The sequence below is a fragment of the Eschrichtius robustus genome, chromosome 1 (assembly GCF_028021215.1).
Source record: "Eschrichtius robustus isolate mEscRob2 chromosome 1, mEscRob2.pri, whole genome shotgun sequence".
Taxonomy (NCBI): domain Eukaryota; kingdom Metazoa; phylum Chordata; class Mammalia; order Artiodactyla; family Eschrichtiidae; genus Eschrichtius; species Eschrichtius robustus.
Window position 1 is genome coordinate 81,119,847 of NC_090824.1, and position 24,030 is coordinate 81,143,876.

Here is a 24,030-nt window from a genome sequence, read left to right on the forward strand (position 1 = left end):
AATGGACGTTAAAGATAATATTGATCATCCAAATAATCATGATAGCAGCAGCAACATAATAGCTGACACCATAAGTGCCGGGCGTTGTTCTGAGCACGTTACATGTATTAAAGCTCTCCGTCTTTACCACCACCCAATGAGACAGGACTACCCATTTTCAATGAGACAGGACTACTCGTTTTATAGATGAGGAAATTGGAACACAAGGAGGTTAAATAGACTGCTCCAGGTCACGAACTGCTGAGTGGCAGAACCAGGCTGAGGAATCAGCAAAGAGGAAAGAGCATCCTTTTTTATGTTTGTGCAGATTTTCTTGACATTATTTGGATTTTCCTTCAAACAATTCAACCAGGTGATGTCTCAACACTAAGAACTTGTGAACCCATCTTATTCCCGCTTTCTGTACCTCTTTTTCCTAGTGAAAGTCTGTTCCCATGCACAGGTTGCCTGGAGCGCTGTGGCTAAGCTTACACAGGCAAAACTAAAGTGACTCAGCAGTTTATAACAGAAGATTTGGTAGTTAACCACTCCCCCGACTTCAGTCTTCAAACTCACATTTAGGTATTTGACTCCCCATAAGTGTGTGGACATAAGATTACAAGACCTTCCTTGCTGGGGCTGGACTGTATCCCGGGCCGTCCCTGAGGCTGTGTGACTGTCTTTAGCTTCCAGAAGTGCATGTGAGGTGTGCTACCATCCAACGCCCACCCACCTGCAGACGCAGGAGGTAGTCCACGGTACTGATGATGACATTCACGGTGGTGGTGTTGCCCATCTGAGTCCGCAGGAAGTTCTGGAAATCTGAGAACACCAGGGTTGGGTCAGAGTCCGTCCCTGCGGAGCTCAGCTTCTCGGCTGAGCTCAGAAGAGACTCACCATGTGAAAAGCCTTACAAGGGCACACTGCTTAGGTCCTGAAGGACAGAGCACTGCCCTGAGCCCTCCCATCCCAGCGGCACCAGAAACTGGACTTAACGAGCCCCGAGGGACTTGACAGCAAGGGGTGGGTGTTTAGCTTCAACATCTGAAGATTCTGGAAGCAGCTTAGCCTGGGTGGCACTAAATAACATCAGCCATGAAGTTAAAGGCCATGTTACATAGGGTTTCTTATTAAGGAATGGATTAACTGTTGTCCTTAAATTAGCAACTGGCTGTATGAAATGTGGCAACCTGAAACGAATCAAAATTTTGTACCTGAATGTTGTTGTCCCTTGACAAATCAAATCTGTTCCACTTACCACTGTTATGTCCTTCACAAAGTAACTGTAGGAATCTAAAGAGATCTCGTGTAAACTCGTCATTCTGGAGTACTTTTTCACCTTGAAAACACAGAATACTGGTGAGCATCTGTTTGGCTTTTCAACATAGAATACCTTCCACCACACATGACTGCAAAAATGCTAAAGGAGCTGTGTCAGAACAGTGTGGAAAGGGAACTGTGGATGAATGGTGACAGACCCAATTAAAACTGGAACTGAGGCAACACCCAACAAAGCCAGAATTGTTAGCCCCGGGATGCATTTGGAAGGAAAACAACCAGGCAGTAATGATTCACAGTCCGTAACACATGCTTTGGAAGATGGAAGACACTTCTTTAATTAAACAACAAACTGCTGAGTTAAACTCAACATGCAACCACCAAGCCGAAAATGTGTCTGTGCTGAGCCAATTAAATAAGATCCCTTAGTTCCCTTAGGAACTCAGGCCGGAAACTCAGACTTACCACGCTCACGAACAATGACTAGCCATAAGAGAAAAACAGAAGAACACAGAGTAAGAAAACCACAGACATCAAGACAGACTCTCTTCAGCTAATACTGGTTCTGTGAACACATCAGCCTGGATATGCTTTATCAAAACTACGGATGGAAACATCTTGCTGAAATGGAGCAAGTCCTTGGAGATTAAGCAGCAGCGAACAGGGGCTCTAACCAGAGATAGTTAACTAGGATTTTAACTGGAAACAGAGCAGCCTTCACCTTCATCAGTTACTTACGTGTTCCTTCCTCAGTAACCATCCCCAGGCCTTCAGCTTTATTCTGCCTCTCAAATGCATTCAAATCAAGGACACTTGTAACAGACGAGAGAAAACAAGGTTCAGGGCTACGCACACTGGGAAAATGGGTTTTTAACGTCAATGAACCCATCAACTAAGAATACCCTGTCCTTGCATTATCATAAATGCACCAACGTATTGTGGTGTGGTTGAGAGTCCCATGATTCCCCGGGTTTGTGCTAAGCAGTGTTGTCCAAGGATGCCTGGAGCTCACAGCCCTTGCCATGTGCAAGGACAGGGGTCAGAAACATGTATGGAGATTGTCACTGTTTGTCCACCTTGAGTCCCTTCTTATGGATGAAGATTTAGAAAGGCTTTCCAAATCGAGAAGGAATAACCTGTTTCTAAGATTTCTTAAGGGAAAGTTTACTTTAAACTGCACTAATTCATGTTCACCTTCCACATGTACCTACTTTCTCTGAGAATCACAAGGAATTGCGGCTTTTGGTGCTTAGGATGAATACTGATGGAGAGAGCTACAAAGTTTCAGATTTTGAAGGGCCACACCCTTTTACTCTATCATTCAGGAGCCAAAAGTAGCCAAGATCACGCTTTCTAGAGGCAATGGTGTCCCTAGGTGTTCCTGAACCTGTGACAAGTTGGCTTTCATTTTTGTCCTCACCTTCTACAACCTTCCCAGCCACAGCCACCAACAAAGCCTGCTTAGCCAGGAACCTCTAGGACAACCGCAAAGCTATAATGAGAATAATGCTCATGTGATTTCCAACTGGGGCTCACTCTATTTCTCTAATAGGGTCTAACTCCTTAGCCAATATGAAAGATTTTATAGAACATAAGACCACAAAGTCTCACAAGAATATAGACCTTAGAGAAGCTTATGGCTGAGTCCAGTAAGATTCTGCAAAACCTCTTCTTCCTTTTACCACTGGGCAAAGGAAGTGACTGTTGGATTGGAAAGACTTTGGGGAAAAATCCAGCACCCCTTTTCCCCTTTTAGGGAGTCACATATGTTCTGTAAGTTAGATGAATTTTAGAGAGAAAGTGAAAATTCCTACCGCCATTATGTTGGTTTTCCCCAGACCCTGCTATAAAAAAGTTCTGTTTGATAATACAAAATTATCCTTTGATTTTGGGAGGAGAATACGGAAACAGGACATTTGGACATAGCTGCTTTGAAGCGTCACTGCTGATTCAGGAGACAATCTGTGCAGTGGACATTTCTGACCCTTACTCCATCCCGAAATACCCATTTCAAATGTTCTGATTTCTTCAATGCTTAACTATTTTACAAATACATATTATTTTTATAATCAGCAAAAAACCATTAAAATACCTTAAAACTTCTGTGAGAACTCAGTTGGCCTCTAACGGTATGTCACTTGTCCCTCTAAGCCATCATTATAAATTAGCTTAGCAATATTAAGTTCTACAGTCTACCAAGAGAACTCTTAGAAATTTAATTGAGAATATCATGAGCAATATGGGACTGAACTGCCTTGATTTTTGCCATCTTTGAGTCCACATGTACTATTTCACCCTCAGTGAGTCAGGTCTGGCAATATTACATTTTCTTTTCCTGAGGGAGGTAATAAACGAATTGGCTGTCGGTGGGGGAAAAATGGAGCTGAGGACAAGGGATTGTACTGCAGCTCAAATATGCTCCGTACAACCCCAGGGTACAATATTTACCCAATCCAATAAGACTAGCAATATTATGAAGTCCACCAAAGAAAGAACATCCATCCTCCAAATTTTCAATTGGACTAACGTTCCAAGTTTAAGAATTATTAATTGGAGGCAAACGAGCTAGATAATTACAACTTTGACTTCTTTCAGAATGAGTTGCAGACGATTCAAAATACATATGAATCTCGGAGAATAAGCTGACACTTTTCTTAGAAAGATTGCTGGCTTATTTCTGAAATGAGCAAGTATGGTAACCTTACGACTTTTGGTTACCTATTGTTCATCTGTCAGAGGGTTCAGCCATGAGGGGAGGCTTACACAACTGGGTAATATAAATGGAAAGTTTAATGCTTTGTTTTTCAGACAATGTCAAAATGTTCCCACGTCAGGATGTGCCTCTGTCAAAATGGATGTGTCAAAATATGTACCCACAAAATATCTATTCAGGCTCAAAGAATTGTTAAGGATTAACAAAGTGCCTAATGGGTCTAACGAACACATAGCCTTGAGTCATACTGAGGGATTCCTCCTCTTTTCCATTCTTTTCTAGTTGGACTTTTATCAGCATACATGTTTAAGAGAAACTCACACTCAGCTCCAAATAAAACAACATAAGAAAAAAGGAGGTAGGGGCGATTCAAACACCAAACAGGTGTTGGTAGGTGTGTGTGTGTGTGTGTGTGTGTGTACAGATTACATTTTCCCCTCTGAATGGTATTTGAAGGTAATCCTGAGGGCTGGAGGAACAATACCCATCCTCTTAGCTTTCGGAAGTAGGTACTCCTTTCTCAATAATTCCATGATAAGCCAGTTTATTCTGTGGCCCTCCCCCACCCCCTCTCCCTTTCCCCGAATAGTGAAGAACTTTAAGAAAATGCTATGGGTGGTTTTCCCATATTTACCTGCAACACTGCATAAGACCAGAAAGGCTTTGAAAGAACCCAGCATCCTTTTTCTCCTTTAGGTAATCTAGCATTTTCTGCAAGGGAGACACATTTAAAGAGGAAAAACAATGACAACCATGGCACACATCCTGACCCTCCTGATTGTGATGGGCAGATGGCAGCCATGCAGGCACACCGAGTCACATCCAGGATGGTGGTTTGTAACCCCGGGTAAGCAGTGAGATACTCCACCTGTGGACTTAAACCTTCCGTGTGCCTGAGCGCCACCCTCCACTTATGGAACCAGAATATTTTAGGGCAGATGTTTTATTTTATAAAGGTCCACTGGTATTGACAGTATAGTGGATCTTTGACATTCATAGATTTACTGTTTGAGGCCTCTGCTATTTGGGAACAGGTGCCAGGACTGGGATGTAGTAATGTTTACGGTTGCTGAGGTACAATCTGAACAGCTCATGCAATGATTTTAACGCACCGGAGCAAGGAGCTTACCTACTAATGAGCCTAGTTGAGAGCTCAGTATCTCTCTCACAATAAGACTTAGTTTCCTCTGTTCTCTGTTACTGGCAAGCCAGGAACTTTGTCTGACATAATAAGAATTTTGTTTCTTTGTCTTGTTTTTTTTTTTAAAAGGGCTCTGTAAGAAAGTCAACTGACAGGGTGGTGATGGAAGAGAACAGAAAGTGAGGGGTGCCTTTGAAAATGGTAGTTCTTAATGAGAAATTTGTTTGTGATGAGTTAAAGCCTGGGAAAAATTATATGCAATAATGGTAGTCATGGATTTGGAAATTCTCAAAGGCCCTGGGGTATAACCCTTATGAATGCCAAAAGTCTTTGAAATTTCATTTTCCTGTGCACACAGATGCTTTTATTTTTAGCCAGAGCCTGGAGCACTCAGGAGACACCGGTGCATTTCTATCTTCTGTAGCCAGTTCCAATTCAGATTGCTGAATGAATTCCATGTGCCAGACACTCCACTTTGTATGTCTCTGTGTGTTCTCTCATTTAATGCATGATGGCAGGGGTTTTTATTTGCATTATTCACTGCTACACCCTCTACCCACAGAAGAGAGCCTGGCCCTAGTGCATAGTCAGCAATCACTAAACCGCTGTTAAATACATGAATAAATGAACGAATGAACAAACAATAGGTGTGTGTTGTTATGAACCTCACTTAACTGATCAGGCCCCTTGCTCACAGTAAGGCAGCTAATACGCGAAAGGGCCGAAATAAAAACGTAAGGCTTAGAAAACTTCCTCTAGAGCATATTTTTGTAGAAAATCATCTAATGATGAAAAAAATGTAATGTTTTTCTTTTTGAACCCTAGGTAAGCCCTCTTTACTAAGCATACGTTTGTCTAAAGACTCCTAGTCCTGGTTTTATCTGTGTTCCCGGTTACTCTGGTGTAACTGGTCACTAAGGACAAAACACCAGCAAAGGTGATTCTGGGTGGCCACCTCTGTAGCAGAGTCAACATCTCTTCCCTGAAGTGTGACAGCTGTCAAATGGAAATACCCCAGGATGTCTGCACCACCTCCTGCGAGCCCCCATTACCTGCTGCACGCCAGCGTTGCCCCCATTCAGAATGGCGATCCCCAGCTTCAGAGTCTCCACCACCATGGGGCTCATCTCACCTGCCGTGGTAAAGATTCAGTTGAATCACCAAGGAAACAGAGGGTAAAAAAATCACATCTACTGGGCTTTACCAGGACCCGTTAATAATGATGTCACGTCATGGTGTGACATCTCTGTGGTAGTTAAGGGGCCCATGTAGAAATCTCAGAAGTCACCTTTGCTGGCGCTTATCATCTGAAGGACCATCTCTGCGGCTCCACGCTCATGCAGCCGAGCTTGCTGATAGAGAGTTTTCTGCTTTTCCATTTCTTTCTCCTAGAAAAAAAAAAAAGCAGGAAAAGATTTGTTTACCCCCAGAGAATTCACCGTGGTCAGGTGAGTCGGGAGAATCTTTACTTGCCTAAGAAGGCAACAAACATAATTTTGAACAAAACAGACCTTGGAAGTTTATTTTTAGATGCTGTCCAGCTTTCCAAAACTGACCACCCATAATTTACTCACCTTTTGATGCCACATTTTCTACTTTTTGTACTGATAGGTAACACAGTCTGTTCCCCTGTGATACTATAATTATAGGTAGTGACCCCAGATTAAGATGTGCTTGTTTTCAATGTTCAGTCATACAGGAAGACCTGCTGAGGGCTCAGCTGGAGTTTATCTGTCGGAGTGTAGGAAACACCCACTTATCCAGAATGCTCAGACCACACTTAACTGAGACTCTACCAGATACGAGATGCTAGAATGTCAAGGCTTTCCAGAACTGTAATTGTCTTCGTTTACTTTTACTATTGTATACTTTGTCTATAAAACAGTACAAGTAAACTCATGTCGTTCTATCTTGAGAGATTCAGGGTCCTGCACTCCCTCAAAATTAAGATTGTTATTAAGTACGTTTACAGAATAACGGTGCAAAAAACCATCCAGTGTCTCTACTGCTGTGAATTTTCACTTTTGAATGTTTGAATGTGCCCTTCTATGGCCCCTGTTACGACCACACTTGGGTAGATGTAGGAAATTTCCCAGAAGAGCAAACCAGTGGGGCTGTTTGCTGACTGGCTGGCTGCCTGCTACCTCTCATTAAGCCAAGAGACAGACAGCAACCACAACTAATCTATTTGCCACCAGACACATGTGGTGGGTGAGCCGTGCGGCTAATGTCAACACCCACCTCTGAAGGCCCTCCTGCTGGCTTCAATCTTAGTGAGAACTTACTTCAAATGTTTTTTCCTTGTCTTCCTCCTCTTCTTCGTCTTCCCCACTCTGACAACTCTGAATTCCATGCAGCAGGGAGAGGAGGAGACACAATCAAATTAAAGGTGAGCCTTGTATGTATATGTACAGCTGATTCACTTTGTTATACAGCAGAAACTAACACACCATTGTAGAGCAATTATACTCCAATAAAGATGCTAACGAAACAAAACAAAACAAAAAGGTGAGCATTGTATGTATATGTATGGCTGATTCACCTTGTTATACAGCAGAAGCTAACACACCATTGTAGAGCAATTATACTCCAATAGGGGTGTTAACAAAACAAAACTAAATGAAACAAAACAAAAAGGTGAGCCTTGTAAACAAGACTCTACTGTGTGAGGGCAGGGGACAGGATGTAATTCACAGGTACCTCAGGACCTCAGCACTCTGTAAAACCAAGAACATTTGGACCACTGCAGGCAACATTCAACGATAAAGGCCACCTTTGCAGTTACCAAGGGGTTGAGAAATGAGAAATGGGAACACCGAGATCACATAGTCAATGGGGACCCATCTGGTTTAACCACAGACCTGAACTCTTCTACTTAGTCAAGTTCTGGTGTAAATCGAGAGACAAGAGCACAGGGAGCTGGCCTTTCTCAACAAGAACCAGGGGCTTGGACCAAAGATTAGGGAAACCCAGGCTGTGAATCCCAAAGTGACCCCGTGGTGCAGCCGGTAGAGGAATGGGCGCTCCTGCACCCCAACCTACCCCCCTTGCTGCCCGACATGAAGTTCTCCCATTTGAGAAGCAGCAGTTTGCTTAACCACTTGGCATTCCAGAGGCCACCATCCCTCTATGTGACATAGAAACATCATCTCTGGTCACTCCATCTCTTCCAGAACACTAGGAACTTCCTCTAGTCTCTAAGCCTGTTTCCAAACATACCTAACTTCCTTCACCTACAGATGTGTCTGAACTGCTGGACGTGTTCTGAGCACTGAGTAAAAATGTGAGGATGATCTGGATGCCTAAGCCCTGATTAGCCGGCTTAGAAGTGTCATGCGAACCCAGCCACCAGACCCCACTGTTTCTGCAAAGCTTCAAGGTTTCCATAGGATGATGGGAGAGTGGTTTATTAATGCTGCCCGTATAGCACGTGAATTGTGCAAGGCCTGGAGCCCAGGCCGTGACCCAGTCCCAGGCCTGCCGCTCACTGTGACAGTTTTCATGTGCCTGCAGAGGTCTAACGGAAATAGAAAGACTGAGACAACGGGCAGAAAACCCACGTGTACCTTGGCCATCATGCTGGCATAGGAGGTGTACAAAGGGTCGTCTTCCAGTTTGCTGGAAAGAATGGAGGAAATATTTAGCAGGCTACCTTTGGACCCAGCAGAAAAGACCAAGTGCCATATAAATCTTCAACGTAGTAGTGAATTAATTAGAAACTCCCTCCCTCACCCCGATTCTTAGAAACCACTGTGAAAATCTGAATCAGCATTGGCTTGACACGGAATTCAGGGATGAAGTTACAATTTCAGGCTGCTTCATCTTCAGACTCAGTGTCAGGCGTTATGATGAAAGGGCTTAGGTAGTTCCCCTAGAGGTTTCTGGATGGCCAAGAACAGAGCAGCAAGGAAGGCTGCTCAAATCTGGCATCCCCTCTGTGCACACTGCAAGCTGCGGGAGGACGGTTTGGGGTTGACACAGCTGTGCCTGTGCCTGGGACGAGCGGGGCGCTCCGGCAGTGCTGACCTCCTCTCTGTGAGAGCGTTGCGGCTAAAGTGGAGGATGATCTGATGAAGTGGGTCTGGCTGCTTTTCTGTCTCCTCCTCCTCCTCCTCTTCCACCTTGGGAGATTTCTACACAAACCAAGGCAGACAGGTTTTAGGCGTGGATTTCAGCACATGGCACACCACCGCATGCGAACAAAGGTAAAGCACCAGGCACAGAGCGCATCAACTCAAAGCACAAAGAGAAACCACGACGTCATACGTTTATTTCAGGACAGAAGCCCTAAGGATGCAAGGTTTGGGAATGAAATATACGTATTTTTCAGCCAATTAAAGAAACATTGCAATTTGGGGGTTAGAACGAAATGAAAGGAAAAGCAAAAGCCTGACCGCAGGGGAGGCGCTACAGACCCCAGTCAGCAGAACTCTCATGCAAGCTCTGGGCACCCGCGGTCAGGAGGGAAGCCCTGGAGAGTCCCCGAGAGGCTGCATCCCTCCGTCAACACCTGACATATGTCTTGGAGAGCTGGGCTGGGAACAAGTGTGGGGCAAGAGTTATAAAGCACTGGGGCTGTTTTGGGGTCTATTACTATTCTAGACTCAACCCACTGAAACAGTTCTCTTTCCCGCCCTCACCCCTGACCCTGAAAATCTTGCTGTTCCTGAGAGATGCCATCCTGGAGCTGTGAGCCTTGCAGTTTCTCCTCTGAGTAAGCCTTTTCTCTATCTCCTTTTACAGAAAGGGAAATAGCAGCTGATGCCAGACATATAAGTGGATTTTCCAGCAGTGGCAGAACCAGCAGGGTGGACCATATTCAGTAAATTGGTGAGAACTACGCAGGTTGTGTGAATGGTTCAGAAGAAGGGAGAGGGTTGAAATGATGCTCATTGTCAACTTCACACTAATCAAGAACCTGGGAAAACCAAGTGACTGTCTTTCTCACCGACAGGAATATATGAAAAGACTGAAGGGCATAAAGAGAAATGGAAAGAAAATGCAGGAGGAAGGATTAAAGGAAAAAAGCCAGGAAGAGGATAAGAAACAGAAGGAGATGGGGAAAGAGAAAGAGAATGTAACATGGAAAGTGTTAAATACGAGAAACACAGGGCAAGACTAATGGAGAGAAGTAGGGATGAGAGAAAAAGATAGATGGGAGAAATAAGGAGAAAGAGGAAAAGAACCAGGGCTTGGCCAAAGGAGAGAAGGGTGTATTTTCTTTCTGAACCAGGATGAAGCTCAGTGTTGCTGCTGTAATAAGCTTTTCCCCTTGCGTGTTGTTTCAAGTAGTTTTAGAGCATGAAGCCTGTTAGAGACGAGGCGTGGCAAATCTTCAGAAGGGCCAAGTACAGAACTGTGAGAGGCAGGAAGGGCATTTAGATATGCCTTCCCCAAAGTGGAGCTACTGACCAGACATGCAGGGCTTTGGCTGGGGTGGCCGGCCTCCTGCAACCAAGGGCGCTCAAAACTTAACTTAGCGTGAACTTTCCAAGGCACGGCTGCGCATCCCAAGCAACATTAGCTGTTAATGAGGAGGAGGAGGATGATCACAGGGCCAGCCCCCCGAGTGAAATTCATCCTCTGGCTCTTATGACCATTATTAGCAGGGTTTCCTCTGATAATTTATACGGTTAGCTCCTTTCAGATTTAGACACCCAATTCTTTGCGCATCTTTAACGGTTATAACGCACACACATGAATACAAAAATCAAATTCATTCGCACCCATATCTGCTCCCAGTTGAGTCAGTACTTACAGCCAAATCCTGTACTAGTTTCTCTTCAAAGGAATACTCCTCTGTTTCTATCCAAAATCTCTGATAGCCATGGAGGAAGAGGTTAATAGAGCGGTGCCTGAGCGGAAGGGGTGAGAGTGAGGTCAAGAGGGGTCCACGGGACACCTTGTTTTAGTTTGGGCGGTTAACGGTTAGTAAGCAGTTTTGTACAATTCTTATCTTCTGATTGGTCAGGGTAGCCAAGAGCACACCGTAAGCATTTATTTCAAAGAAACCAGAACCTTCTAACGTGGCGGATCCTGAATATCTGGTTCAAGACCTGGAGGTCACCATAACCCTACTCTGGTCTCCTTGGGTCTTTATCATGTTTTCCCTATAATGAGAATTCATTAGGCCAAGGAACAGTCCTGAACTATCTGCTAAATATGGCAATTTGGTTATTCATTTTGGCCGATCACCTGTCCAGGTGATCCAATCAAAATCATGCTGATGGTGAGGGGGTTAGTCTCAGATACGCTGAAAGCAGCAAAGCGTGGCTTCATTACAGGGCCTCTGAGGAACCACAGCTGCAAGGGCTCCAGCTTCTACTCAGGAAGCAAAGCTTGGGCATGCTGCACAACTTCTGCATGCTTCACATGTTCTAGCTGTGGCCCTGGTATGTGGGAGCACTGAATAAACTGGCACAAGCCACTCACTCCCTATAGGACAAGAATTGACGTCTGGGAATATTAGCCACTGACGAGCCAGTAAGTGGTTACCCAAATGTGAGGAGGGAAGGAGAGAAAAGGAAGGTCAAGACCAGAGTCATCAAGACCTGGTCATGGTTTCCAGTAGAACACAGCCCTTACCATCTTTCTTCAAAATCTGACCAATCAGAGTTTTTTTAAAAATTGTACAAATTTGTGTTTTTATGGTCATGTTAAATCATGGTCAAGAAAGGAGGGGTGTGCAGAGAATGAGCGGGTCTCTCCACAGGTTACATTACCATTAAAATGGGTATAAGCCTGTCATACTGAGTTTTTTCATTAACCTTTTCCAGCCAAACCCGTTGAAAGGTGCTCAGGAAGAAATTGTTAATTTTGTGTCTGGGGAAAAGCATACAGGTTTTCTTTTAAAAACTCACATCAGAGAAACAGTTTCCATATGATAAAATACATCCCTTTAGCCCTTTAGTTTGGAAGACTCCATGTAGTTTAGATCCTCATAAGATGGAGAAAAGGAGTGGTCTCCACCACTAGCTTCTTAGGTAGTTAGTTTTTATTGTTGTTATGAAATCTACATACAATCCTCCATGCTAGGGAGAAATCCAGGGCAACCCTCTAAAACAGCTGGGTTAGGGGCTGGGGTGGCCACGTTTCATCAAGGACACAGTGAATTCCTGGACTTACTATTATCCATACAGGGACAGAGTTGTTGAAGGAGCAACCAAAATATTAAAGGATGGTACTAACATTTTCAGTGGATTTAGAAAAAACTGCTTGTTTCTGAGAGATGTAATTGCCGCCTAGCTGGCCCTGGAGACATGTGCTTAAAGCTGGGCCCTTCTGGAGGTCACATTAGCACATCAGGTATGGCTCTCTACCAGAGGGGAAAGCGAATGCCTTCTGATGTTTTACCACTTCTAGAAAACAGACAAAAATCCTAGGCATTTTTGCGTTTTCTACTGGGCTATAAATTTCATTTGTCTGCCAGGACTTCAGCAGGCTTCATGCCCATGACTGCCTGACTTAATTTTTCAGCTTTTTATTAATGAATTCTACTTGATTTGTGATGCCTCAACCTTTCCAGAGACACTAGTTTATTTTCTCAGGAGACCTGTAGGAGCAGGTGTGTGTCTCAGAGGCCATGATTCTCCACCATCTTCAAAGACCCTAACTAGGAGAGCTCAGTAGGCCAGCTGGCTCAGGACAGGGATATAGGACACTCTTGACAAATGATGGCCAAGATGCACAATTTGATGAAGCAAAATGTCAAGCATAGGAATACTCTTTCATCCGATATTCCAAAGAAACACATTTGTTTACATGGGATTCAGAATTTACTTGGCCAAGTCAGTTTATTTTTCCTGACCAGGTGAGGATATTCCTATTGATTTGAAAGTTGATGAAGCAGTGGCTATTCAACTACCTGCTTTGTTTATGATCATAGGCTCAACCTTACTGACTGTGCAATTAGTTTGAGGATGGGAATGTTGCCATATCACCAATGACACTGAGTCAGCCTCAGTGGTCAACACTGGTCCAGTCTATACCGATGCTCTGCCCTATGTTGACACAGCATGTGTTCACACACAATCCAGAAAAGCCTTCACATATATTTGACTTCCAGATTATAGACTAAACATCCAGGTAAAGGCCTCATGCCCATGGCTGGCTGGCCTCTTGGGCCATCCCTAACCAGTGCCCTTTCTTCATCTTGAAGGCAAGTACATCATGCTGAAGGATTCTCAGGTTACATTTCTGTACTTGCTAAGGAAACATAATAATTTTGGTGTCAACCAAGTACTGGAACATGGAAATATTGTTTGATCTGTGGATGGAATTTGGGGTAAAGTATTTTAGAAAACAGTTCCCTTTTTCCAGGGTGCCTTTACAGCTGCACAAAGAATCCCACCAAGGTAAAACTAGAGAGCTTCCATCTGCTTACATGGCTGACTTTACAGTGCAAAATGGTGAGCTGAGGCAGGTTTGGGGGCACGAAGGAATCTCATCTATTTTCAGTTTTTATGCTTACCTTAGCAGGCCATTATACTACATGCAGACTGTAATGGCTCTGAGGGTGAAGGACTCCAATCTCTACCTCTGGGATCATGAGGGTCAGGGCCAGAAGAGAGCACAGCTCTGGGAAGATACCTTAATTCTCATCTCTGACTCACATGCCAGGAGAAAATGACAGAACACTTGCCTGGGCAGGTTGTAGAGAGGGGCCATCCTGAAACAGGCCACCACTGCCCGTTTCCGCTGCTTTGATAGCAGTTTGTGCCAGACCGCCTTCTTGGACCTCAAAGGCTGTTCCACCTAAGAAGAAATCACATGGGTAGGTGCACACCCGGCTGATCTGGGTGGCAGAAGATAGTCACGTGCAGCCCAGACTTCTCAACCCTAGAAGAATTTTGATTTCTCAACTGTAGTCAGCAAAAGGTACCCAGCACTAAAAGATTCAGTCTGTGGGAGTCTTAGGTTTTCTTTCTTTTCCCAACTGCTTTTGGTGTCTTATTGCTTTACAAATGAGTAGGGAGTTTGGATGGGTCATTTGAACTAATGGGAAAAATTTGTAAAACACTGGGAATGTTAAGCATTGAGGAGTCTTGCTACAACAAGGCACCGAGATGACACTTTGGGGGTAGGCCAGGATGATCCTTGCTCCTTGCTTTCTGTCTTACAAGGGTGCTCTTAACTAAGAGCTGAGTGTGGAGGAGTCTTATATTCTGCAGGGTAGTCTTCCTCCCTCAATCCTCAAGGTAGATGCTACTTACCTGCTCCAAGTGGAAGACAGCTGCTGAAATTCTCTGCACACGCTCCACTGTCTTTTCTGGGTTGGAAGGTTCTTCACTCTTCAAAACATCCTTGTATAGGTTCAGTTGCCACTTTACAGCTGGGTCATCAGACTGCAAATTGAAGCACATACATGAAATGAGCAATCTCTTATACCTCTTCAACTGAAAAGGCCTTTTACTCCTAGCATGGTTCCATAGTATTCAAGAGTCTTTTCTATTAATTCCTCTCTCATTTTCTCTATTATCTTTTTCTGGAACAATGTAGATGCTTTGTAGGAACTTCTCATTCTAGCCTATATGTCTCTTAACCCTTCTGTCATATTTTCCACCCCTTTCTCTCTGCGCTGCCTTACAATTTCCTTAAATCAATCTTCCAATTCATAAATTCTCTTTTCAGCTGTATCTACTATACTTTTAAACCTATAACTTGAATTTTTAATTTCAATGATTATTTTTAATTTTTAAAAGTCACTGTGAGGTCTTTTTCAGTGCCACCTCCCCTCTCCTTTTTAAAAAATAATGTCCAAGTCTTGCTTTATAGTTTACATTGCTGCCTTTATCTCTTTAAATATTTCAACCATACTATAAAAATTCCTTTCTGTAGTTCCTTAGGCTTGAATTCTTCATTTCGTTGCATTTTCTGACTCTCTAATGGTGGTGGATTTCCTTTCACACTGTATTTTTTAAAAATATGAGCTTGGGGCTTCCCTGGTGGCGCAGTGGTTGAGAGTCCGCCTGCCAATGCGGGGGACACGGGTTCGAGCCCTGGTCTGGGAAGATCCCACATGCTGTGGAGCAACTAGGCCCGTGAGCCACAACTACTGAGCCTGCGCGACTGGAGCCTGTGCTCCGCAACAAGAGAGGCCGCGGTAGTGAGAGGCCCGCGCACCGTGATGAAGAGTGGCCCCTGCTTGCCACAACTGGAGAAAGCCCTCGCACAGAAACGAAGACCCAACACAGCCAAAAAATAAAAAATAAATAAATAAAAAAGTCAAAGGAGTTTAAAAAAAAAAAAATATGAGCTTGTATTCAGGAGTTTTGTTGACTGGCATCTCAGCCCATATTCTAGCAGGTAGACACTCTCTAAGTGGTTTCATGGCTGTTTTTACAGAAGATTCATGGGTTTCACTAGTTCAAGGCCAATTTTATGTACGTTTCTTGCTCTACATTCATGCACAGCATGGGAAGTTAGGCCCCACACTCCCGTTCCAGGTTACTAAAAACCCCAGCCCCTATAATGTATATATCTGGTCAGGAGAGCTCTACGAGTTTTCCCAACTGCATCATCTTCTCTTCATTACTATGATTTAGAGCACCTTCTTTTTTCTGGCACTTGGAATTTCTTTTTACTGCCTTTTTTGTAGTATATTTTACCCACCATTCCTACATATTTGGGACAGAAAGGAGAGGCTATTTGTGTCATTTTAATCTTCCATCTTAGAGCATAATATAATGTATCTGAGGAAAGAGTTGTTCAGATGTGCAGGCTTGGAAAAATCTTAAATAGGCTTAAAATCAAAATTGGTCTTGATTTTGTTTTTTCTGGGTTATATTAACTCAGGTACAAAGTTACTTTGTTTACAAATCTCTAGAGCTGGAAGTGCTAAAACTTCCCCCAGGTGTCTGTTCCCTTCTTTAACAAACCTTACAGTCAGTAAATTATGAGACCTAACCTTACCCCCCTGCTATGGCTTGATGCTCACACAGTGGGAGGTGGGAAGACATGTTTTACTGGGCCTCTCTGCAACAGCAAAGGAAAGAACAAAAATTAAGGGCCAAAAAATGAAAAATTAAGGGCAGAGAGTTAGTCCTACCAATTAAGCACAAGTACTCTGAGAATGTTTTTAGAAAACATTTAAAAAAACATGAGTAAACTAAGTGGGTGTGTGGCACCCTGCAGCCAGAAGGAAGCCTGTGTGAGTTCTCATTGTCTTCCTGCTGCATCACCTTTTCCTGCAAGTGCAAGTTATTCCACAGATGTTCCTTCACCTCTTCGTCTGTGTCCTTCTGTGGAAAGAGATGTTGAATTTTATTCCTACAGGTCAATATGGAAATATAAAGCAGGGCGCAGGGATGCACTGAGGGCCAATGGACAGTTTTGCTGCGATCTTTATTACAAGGACAAAAGAATAGAAATGACAGAGACTCGTCCCAAAGGGCATGCGCTGACTCCCAAGTCAACTGTAAAGATGAGGTGTTGGGACTTCCCTGGTGGCGCAGTGGTTAAGAATCCGCCTGCCAATGCAGGGGACACGGGTTTGAGCCCTGGTCCAGGAAGATCCCACATGCTGCAAAGCAACTAAGCCCATGCGCCACAACTACTGAGTCTGTGCTCTAGAGCCCACGAGCCACAACTACTGAGCCTGCGTGCCACAACTACTGAAGCCTGCGCGCCTAGATCCCATGCTCCACAACGAGAAGCCACCACAATGAGAAGCCCACGCACCGAAACGAAGAGTAGCCCCCACTGGCCACAACTAGAGAAAGCCCGTGTGCAGCAACAAAGACCCAACGCAGCCAAAAATAAAATACAAGAAAATAAATTTAAAAAGATATATATATATAAATGGTAAATTAAAAAAAAAAAAAAGATGATGGCGTGTCGCCTCTGTGCACCTTGGCACCTCTGTGTCCATTGGTCCCCGGGGAAGAAGGACAAACCCTTTAGGGGCTGAGCACTGATCACCACCACCTGTATTACATGCTCCGCCAAAGCAGATGGGCGACTTACATAGCTGTACCGTGATTTTGCGAGGGAGATCAGCTCCTGATCGCCTGGGGTGCACATATTCAAACCAATGGGCAGCATTTTCTTGAGTGCAGCCACGATGAGGGAGGTCTGGATGGAATACAAGTCTCCCCTCCGCTTTGTCTTCTTCCGCTCCTGGTCCTGTCCTCCAGACTAGGAGGTGAGGTTGAAACAAAGGGGCTCAGTGACTCTGGAAGGCACCACCTCACCTTGGAGGCAGCCTGCCTCCTGTGGCCCCATCAGTACAGGGTGGGCCTTTCTATTAAACATTTCAGAGGACAGTAAAGGAGCATATGAAACAAAGCCAACCAGGTGGCCCTTCAAGACCGGCCCTGACCCTGCGCCCTCTCCTTGTGCGCATGCTCACGGAACCACGTGACCAGACACACACCACGGACACCCACGGTCTCTCTTCGCTGACATCTGGGCAGAATGAACAAACTGGTGTTTCTACTAAAAGAATGATTCGATAACTGACAAAATGACTGCAGAAAAGAACTGAGAATCCTGATGCTGGGCGGCAGTACACAAGTGAAAGAGCATCTACCCTAGAGCAACTGCTCGTGGCCAGGGCTGGAGCGAGTCTTTTGGAGCACCGGCAGCCCACTCAGCCTCTGCTCAAGGCAGCACACGTTCCTGCAGGAAAAGGGGAACCCCCAAGTAGGTAGGGCTGCTTTGGGATCTGGCTGGGGCAGAGTTAGGAGAAACAGTGCAGACAAGTGAGGAGGGAACGCCCCAAGTCTGGGGGAGTCTGCCCTCTTTTGGTTACACTTTGTCACCCCTTTCTGGGAGCGTTCATCCAATGAAGTGGGAGGTCTGAGAGAAGAGGCCAATGCACTAGGCTATGGCAGCCCCAGGCAACCAACTGAGGACCCTCTGCACCCACAACACGAGGTGGGTATGGGTGGGCTCAACAAAACAAGGCTGTGTGGTGACCCGATTTTCCTGAGTCAGGTTCCAGAAGAGCAAAGCTGCCCACGTGGTACGTCGTTTGCTGGACTCTGCCTCAGCTGAGTGGGCTCTTGCTGGAAGTGAGGAAGGGCTGGGTGGCCAGAGGCCGAGAATGAAGTCAGGGACCATGACAGGGGAGAATCGGGGCTCATTAAAGCTTTTGCTTTGTGAGGTGCATTCGAGGGTTTGCAGTATCCAGGTGGTCGCGCTGTGGTTCACAGCAACCCAAACACATAAGGCTCTGGGAGCGGGGAAGAGGCCAGATGCTCCTCTGGAACTGGCTTGTAAGACCTGGGGCCCTGGGCTGGAACAGAATTTGTTTTATGAAGGATTGGCTTGCTGAGAGAAGATTAAGTAGGGTTAGAATTAACACCGCCTTGGGGCTGATCTCTTTAAATTACTTCCCAAAGTGTGAAGGAAGTTCGTAATTATTAATGGACACTCTTAAAATAGTGGTGACTTCTTTTACCCAGCTTGTGGTGGCTAAACCTTCGGGTGGTTACACCACAGAAACCGCAGTGAAATCCCTGGCCAGCAAAACCCAGTCTGACCAAATACTGCCAGACAATTCTACTTGTGCCTGGTGCTCCAAAACAACAGGTCAGATCCAGGACAGCAGTGGGAGGCGGCAGTGAGAAACATGAGGAGGGAGGGGGATTTGAGGCAGACAGGCAAGATACAAAGTGTCTTATGTCCTAGACACACAGTGGAGAGCTGATTCACACAAAGACCTCAAGAGCTCTATTTACTGAGTGCTTGCTGGGTTCCTTAGATGTTCTATCAGGCAGAGAATTCTAAAGGTTGTGCCTAATGCAGAACTCATTTAAAGTCTAAATTACCCTTGAAAATTGTAAGGGTAATTTGTGAGGTTCTATCCTCAGATTGTCCATAGAGGACATAGAACCCAGTTTTGTGAATATAAATTATGAGGTATAGTTACATATACATTACATATAAATGTTAAGAGGTAAATAGTAACATGCAGTATATAATCAAGGAAATATGCAAAATAGAACTCTGTGGATTTGATACACAATTTAAATAATTTCTTGCTCACTATTTTATTTGGCCAATCTCATGTTGTTCTAACTACAAATGCTGCATAAATGATGTGGCTCCAACGTGCCTGCTACTTAAATAAAGCATTTCTAATCCTCCGAACAAGCCTGAGATACCCAGTCAGTTTTATAAAGGGGAACATGATGTTCAGAGCAGTTAAGTGATTTTTCCAAGGTCACACAGCAGTTAAGAGTCTGGGCCAACATCCAGACCGACATCTACCTGGCCATGGCTCCATTTTCCTTTTCTAACTAAGAGCTGCACATGACCTGGTTCCTGCACATCTCCCTGTCTCTGCTACAGACCTGAGTGCAGAGGGCTTGGGACAAGTGGCAGCAGACACACATCAGTGGAGACATAGAGAAATATTTCCAAGCAATAACCTGTATAGGTTACTAGAAAATTGTCCCAGGGTTTATTCCACTGTGTGCACGTTTTATGCAAAAACTCATGGTTATTTCCAATCCTTGCTGCTGATTCCAAATCCTTGACTTTAGTCCTTGGAAAACTCTCTTTGACTCATAGGAGCCTTGCACAAGAGGCAGACATGTATAGTGTGGAAGGGCTGGGATCACTAACAGCAGATAAGAGGAGTGAGTCTCCCGAGCTCTCAGCCTCAGTCAGCGACCCTATCTGTCAGTGTGCTGGCTGCAGAGTGGGCAGCTGGGGAAGGGAGCAGAGATAGCAAGGAGACCTCGGATAGGGCGAGGCTTGGCTGGCTTCCCCGGCTTCCCCATTCCAAGGGTGGGTAGGGCCTACATTCACTCTTTGACAGGCAGTTGTCTTCCCTGAAGCAGGCCTGGGGGACCTCCAGGTGGGAAAATCCATTCTGTACCACCCCCATGGTGATCACAGTACAGAGGGTGGCCAGAGCCTGGCACCTCTAATACTAGGACAGAAAAGACACGTCATGCATTTGACCTGTACCTTTACTTGCATGGCCTGTGTGGAAAGACAAGAGAAAAGAAACAAGGAGAAGTCAGTCAGTGAAAGCAGGGGTCCAAGACACAAGGCACCACATGTTAGTCACAGCTCTTTCACCCCCATTCCTCTGCCAACACAATAGAAACCCAACGGCTCTGGAAGCCGGTTGAGCACAGCATGAAGAGGGGGTGGGAGGTTAGGATGGAGGTTAATTGGATCAAAAGGACTTACACCCAGACCAAGCAGTGCATCCCTGGGGCAAGGTCATCTCAGAGACCAGCCTTCCAGAGTGTGTGACCCTCAGACCCTGGTGGTCTTCAGATCTGGCCACCCAAGTGAACTCTTAGATCTCATGCCTTCCCCCCCTCCCACCTCCCTCCTGGCACCTGGGTGGGATGCAGACAATCTGTCATGTAACCAAAGACCCCAATTTTCTTTTTTCCTTCCACCCACCACATTATCACCTCCAGAAGATCTGTGGTTACAAAAAGAGTAGGGAGAACTGAACTAAGGGGCCATGTATGTGCTCCCCCTAAAAAAAGTTTCTAAAAAATGTACTCTAGGAATATCCAAGGTGGTTCAGGATCACCCCACAGTCCAAAGGGTGGGAAATCTCCCTTCTGTGCTGTGACCTTTAAATACACCTTAGGCCAAAGGCTCCTACACGCTACAGGTTCTAATTTTATTCTTTTCTTCACATATTGCTAGGATTAGTTAACTCAGTGCATTTCCCTAATGCTGGAAATGCTTTTATTTATGTATGTATGTATATATGTATTTATCTATTGATCTATTTATGCATCTTTTTAATGTTAGCTGAAACTTTTTATTTCCAACACAGAAATATAGAAATTCCTATACCTTCAAAATCATTTCATTTCCCCACACTTTATCACCAATAGTTTATGACCAAATAGACAACTTATGTGTGAAGTTTAAAAAAACAGAGACTCTTAAGGGAAAAGGAGTTGGAGGAGGACACAGCACACGGTAGGTGGTGTGCTGTGTTGAGACAGCACAGGGGGAGGCTTCGGAACAAGGGCAGAGCTCTGCCATCTGAAGTGCTCATCCCCACTGAGGGGGTGAGGGAAGTAGAGACCAGTCAACCCAACATTAGATGGTAGAGGGAAAGGTGAATGTCCAGAAGCCAGTCTGAGAATGAGAGAGCGAGAGGGAGAACGAGAGTGAGACAGAGAGAAAGAGAGAGGCACCAAAGGAGGAGGGAGGGCAGTAAGAGAACAGGGAAGGGTAGAGGAGGGAATGGTAGAGAGAAGAGGGGGAGGGGATGGGAGACAGAGAGATGAAGTGAATGGGGGAGGGGGAGGGGGAAAGACAGGGTGAAGAAGAGAAAGAGGGAACAGGAAGGGGGAGAGAGAAGAGATGGGGGAGGGGGGCAGAGGGAGAGAGAGCACTTGAACTGCACAAGTGCAAGAGCAAAGGGAATACAAATGAAAGTGAAAAAAGGTGGGGGGGGGGTGGAGGGAATGAGAGAGAGGCGAGTGAGCAGCTAGGGAGATGGGAAGAGGAAGCAAAGTCACACATGTCATTCTGAATACCCTTGACAAGCATAAAGATGTCTTCTCAACTCTTCCCTGCCCTTTTTCAATACACTGAAATCACGCTCACGGGGTGGAGTGGCTTTACACGAGGCACTCTAATATTTGCTGCATCACAACTCTTTTATTGTTTATAATCTTGGTCAAGGAACTGGCATTTCTTGGGCTAAACACATTCTAACTTACCATTCCCCTCTGAGGAAGCTGCTGCCATTTTTCCAGAAAACAAAACAAGTTTAAAAACAAAACAAAAAACACGTGCTCAGCTTAGTTATGTATTGCTTAACATGTATTTGCAAACTGGTGTTATATAAACAAAATACAATACAATGAGCTCTCCCCAAAATGTGCTTTAGCTGCTGGAAAAAAGGACACATCTTTGAACTGACCTTCAATTAATCAAGTAAGAACAGTGTGGCCCACAGTATATTGTTTCCACTTCCTTTCCATCTGCAATGGCATGTGCAGTGTATGTGGGCATGCAGCATTCCAGCACACATATCTCTGCCATATGCACTGAGGCCAACTTCATTTATACAACACCAGAATTCAATTATGAGTGCAGATAAAAGCAAGCACAGGTGATCATTCAGATCAGGTAGTAGAGAGAACATCTAATTTCAGGAAGGCAAAGGCAATGGGGATTCAGCTGATAATAAAGAGAATACCCCATCCCCATCCTCGCAATATGTAGTTCTACATCCAAAAAATACCAGAAATGGCTATGAGTTGCTGTTTATTGGAGGTATGATATCTCTCTGTCTGAAATAATGTGCTGCATTTATGTAACATTATTCAATTCTAGAGATGCATTTAAAACTGACTTTTCAACTGGGCCTACTAGTAGAGCTGGGAGAAGTCAGGCAGTAAGCTCAAGCCCATTCTACAGATTGGTAAACTGGGGCCCCGAGAAGTTAAGTGAACGATGCAAGGCCATACCTATACCGAGCAGCTGGGCCAAGAGTGGGACTTCGCTTCCTTTCAGGCTCTAGTCCTGTTTGCTACTACACTTTGTGTCTCAACTGAGGCCACAGGAACAATATGAATATTTGTTACCCTGAGAAGCACAGCAAATTATTATTTAACATCTAGGGAGTGTCCTTACATCCATTACACTAACTTTGACCCTCTCCAACACATCTCAGAAAAAACTGGCATACAATGTCAATGGAAATGAAATGAAAGCATCTGCTCCTATGGACTAACCTTACCAGCAGGAAAGATGCACAGATTCTGAATATGCTCATCCTCTGACAAGACTAACATACCCTTTTCCTCATTCAGTGATGTGAATGAACAATTTCAGGTTAGTTTGTTAGTAGGTTAGTTTTGAAACATCATTCTTTGTCACCTCTTCTCTTTCCAAATATAAATCCAAGGACCCTGAGTATCCATTCATCACCAGAGGGCTGAGATTATCTTTGCCATTTCTGCTCATCTGGGATCCAAATCCTTGTATCAGAATCATTTTCTTTGCTTTTTTGCCATCCACTGACAATAACAATGGATGCTAGCTGGTTCAATCAAAGGCCAAAAGATCTACCCCAAGTTGAAGGTAGCAAGGAATCTGTCTGGGATTCAGTGACTTTCACTAGGTGGACAGGGTCAAACGAGACACTGTAATGGTTTTAAGAAGACCCTTCAGAGGGAACTTAGGGACAGATATCCAGGGATCAGGAGTCTGAAAATATCCTTCCTCCTGTACCTCACATGAGCAGGTGTGTTTGTCAAAAGTCAAATGCAAAATAAACTTTGGAAAATCAAATAAAAATTATCCAAAGCACAAAAGGATGCACCTTAAGTAAGGTTCCTTTGCAGCAAAGATTCCTCTTGAATGTGAATATATATATACCTAATCTCTCTACACTGTATGTGCACAGTTCTATTTATCAAACTTTACTAAACAGCGCACACCAGATTCTAAACTCTGAGAATCAAATTTTGGATGCTGGAAGAAGTGTTAACGTCAACATAGCTTAAAGATGGAAGGGATGGAAAGTTCAGAGTCATTGCAGCTGACCAGAGCTAGGCACGCTTGGTGAAGTTTTGGGTGTTGAAGTTTTCACTTTTGGTGGCCCCTGGTCTGCAGCTCTGCATACAAAGGTCTTCTATCCCAAATGGTTATTTGGAAGGTTGCCCCAAGAGCTCTGCTACAAACCCGCGACTGTCATCTTTCCAGAACTGGTTCTCACTTCTGAGGGGTTCCCGTGCACACTCCACCTTCCTGGTCCTCAGAGACAGCACTGTACCAGCAGTGAGAGAGATGCACACCTCAGGTGTCACACGTCTCTTATACGTGACAGTACAGTCAACCCTCACCCAGGCACGCTTCTCAGGGGAAGAGAGTCCAGGTAAGCCATGACAGCCGGGAACGAAACAGCACATTTAAGTAAGCCTTGCTTTTGTGTGTACACCTAAAGGAGTGTGTCTGAGAATTCTCTCCAATA

The 24,030-nt window shown here is 44.7% G+C and overlaps 1 protein-coding gene across 1 annotated transcript in view; it reads right to left on the reverse strand.

Moving 5' to 3' along the window:
• RYR3 (ryanodine receptor 3) overlaps window positions 1-24,030 on the reverse strand; it is a 378,467-nt gene that overhangs the window by 33,900 nt on the left and 320,537 nt on the right. The window contains exons 70-85 of the mRNA XM_068538049.1: window positions 20,031-20,045; window positions 17,076-17,246; window positions 16,292-16,351; window positions 14,324-14,455; window positions 13,753-13,865; window positions 10,870-10,966; window positions 9,138-9,244; window positions 8,678-8,729; window positions 7,397-7,453; window positions 6,400-6,499; window positions 6,164-6,243; window positions 4,605-4,681; window positions 1,996-2,069; window positions 1,723-1,740; window positions 1,238-1,318; window positions 713-801 (exon numbers count right to left, since the gene is read on the reverse strand). Of these exons, the coding sequence (XP_068394150.1) occupies window positions 713-801; window positions 1,238-1,318; window positions 1,723-1,740; window positions 1,996-2,069; window positions 4,605-4,681; window positions 6,164-6,243; window positions 6,400-6,499; window positions 7,397-7,453; window positions 8,678-8,729; window positions 9,138-9,244; window positions 10,870-10,966; window positions 13,753-13,865; window positions 14,324-14,455; window positions 16,292-16,351; window positions 17,076-17,246; window positions 20,031-20,045 (1,323 nt within the window). The remainder of the gene's footprint in view (window positions 1-712; window positions 802-1,237; window positions 1,319-1,722; window positions 1,741-1,995; window positions 2,070-4,604; window positions 4,682-6,163; window positions 6,244-6,399; window positions 6,500-7,396; window positions 7,454-8,677; window positions 8,730-9,137; window positions 9,245-10,869; window positions 10,967-13,752; window positions 13,866-14,323; window positions 14,456-16,291; window positions 16,352-17,075; window positions 17,247-20,030; window positions 20,046-24,030) is intronic.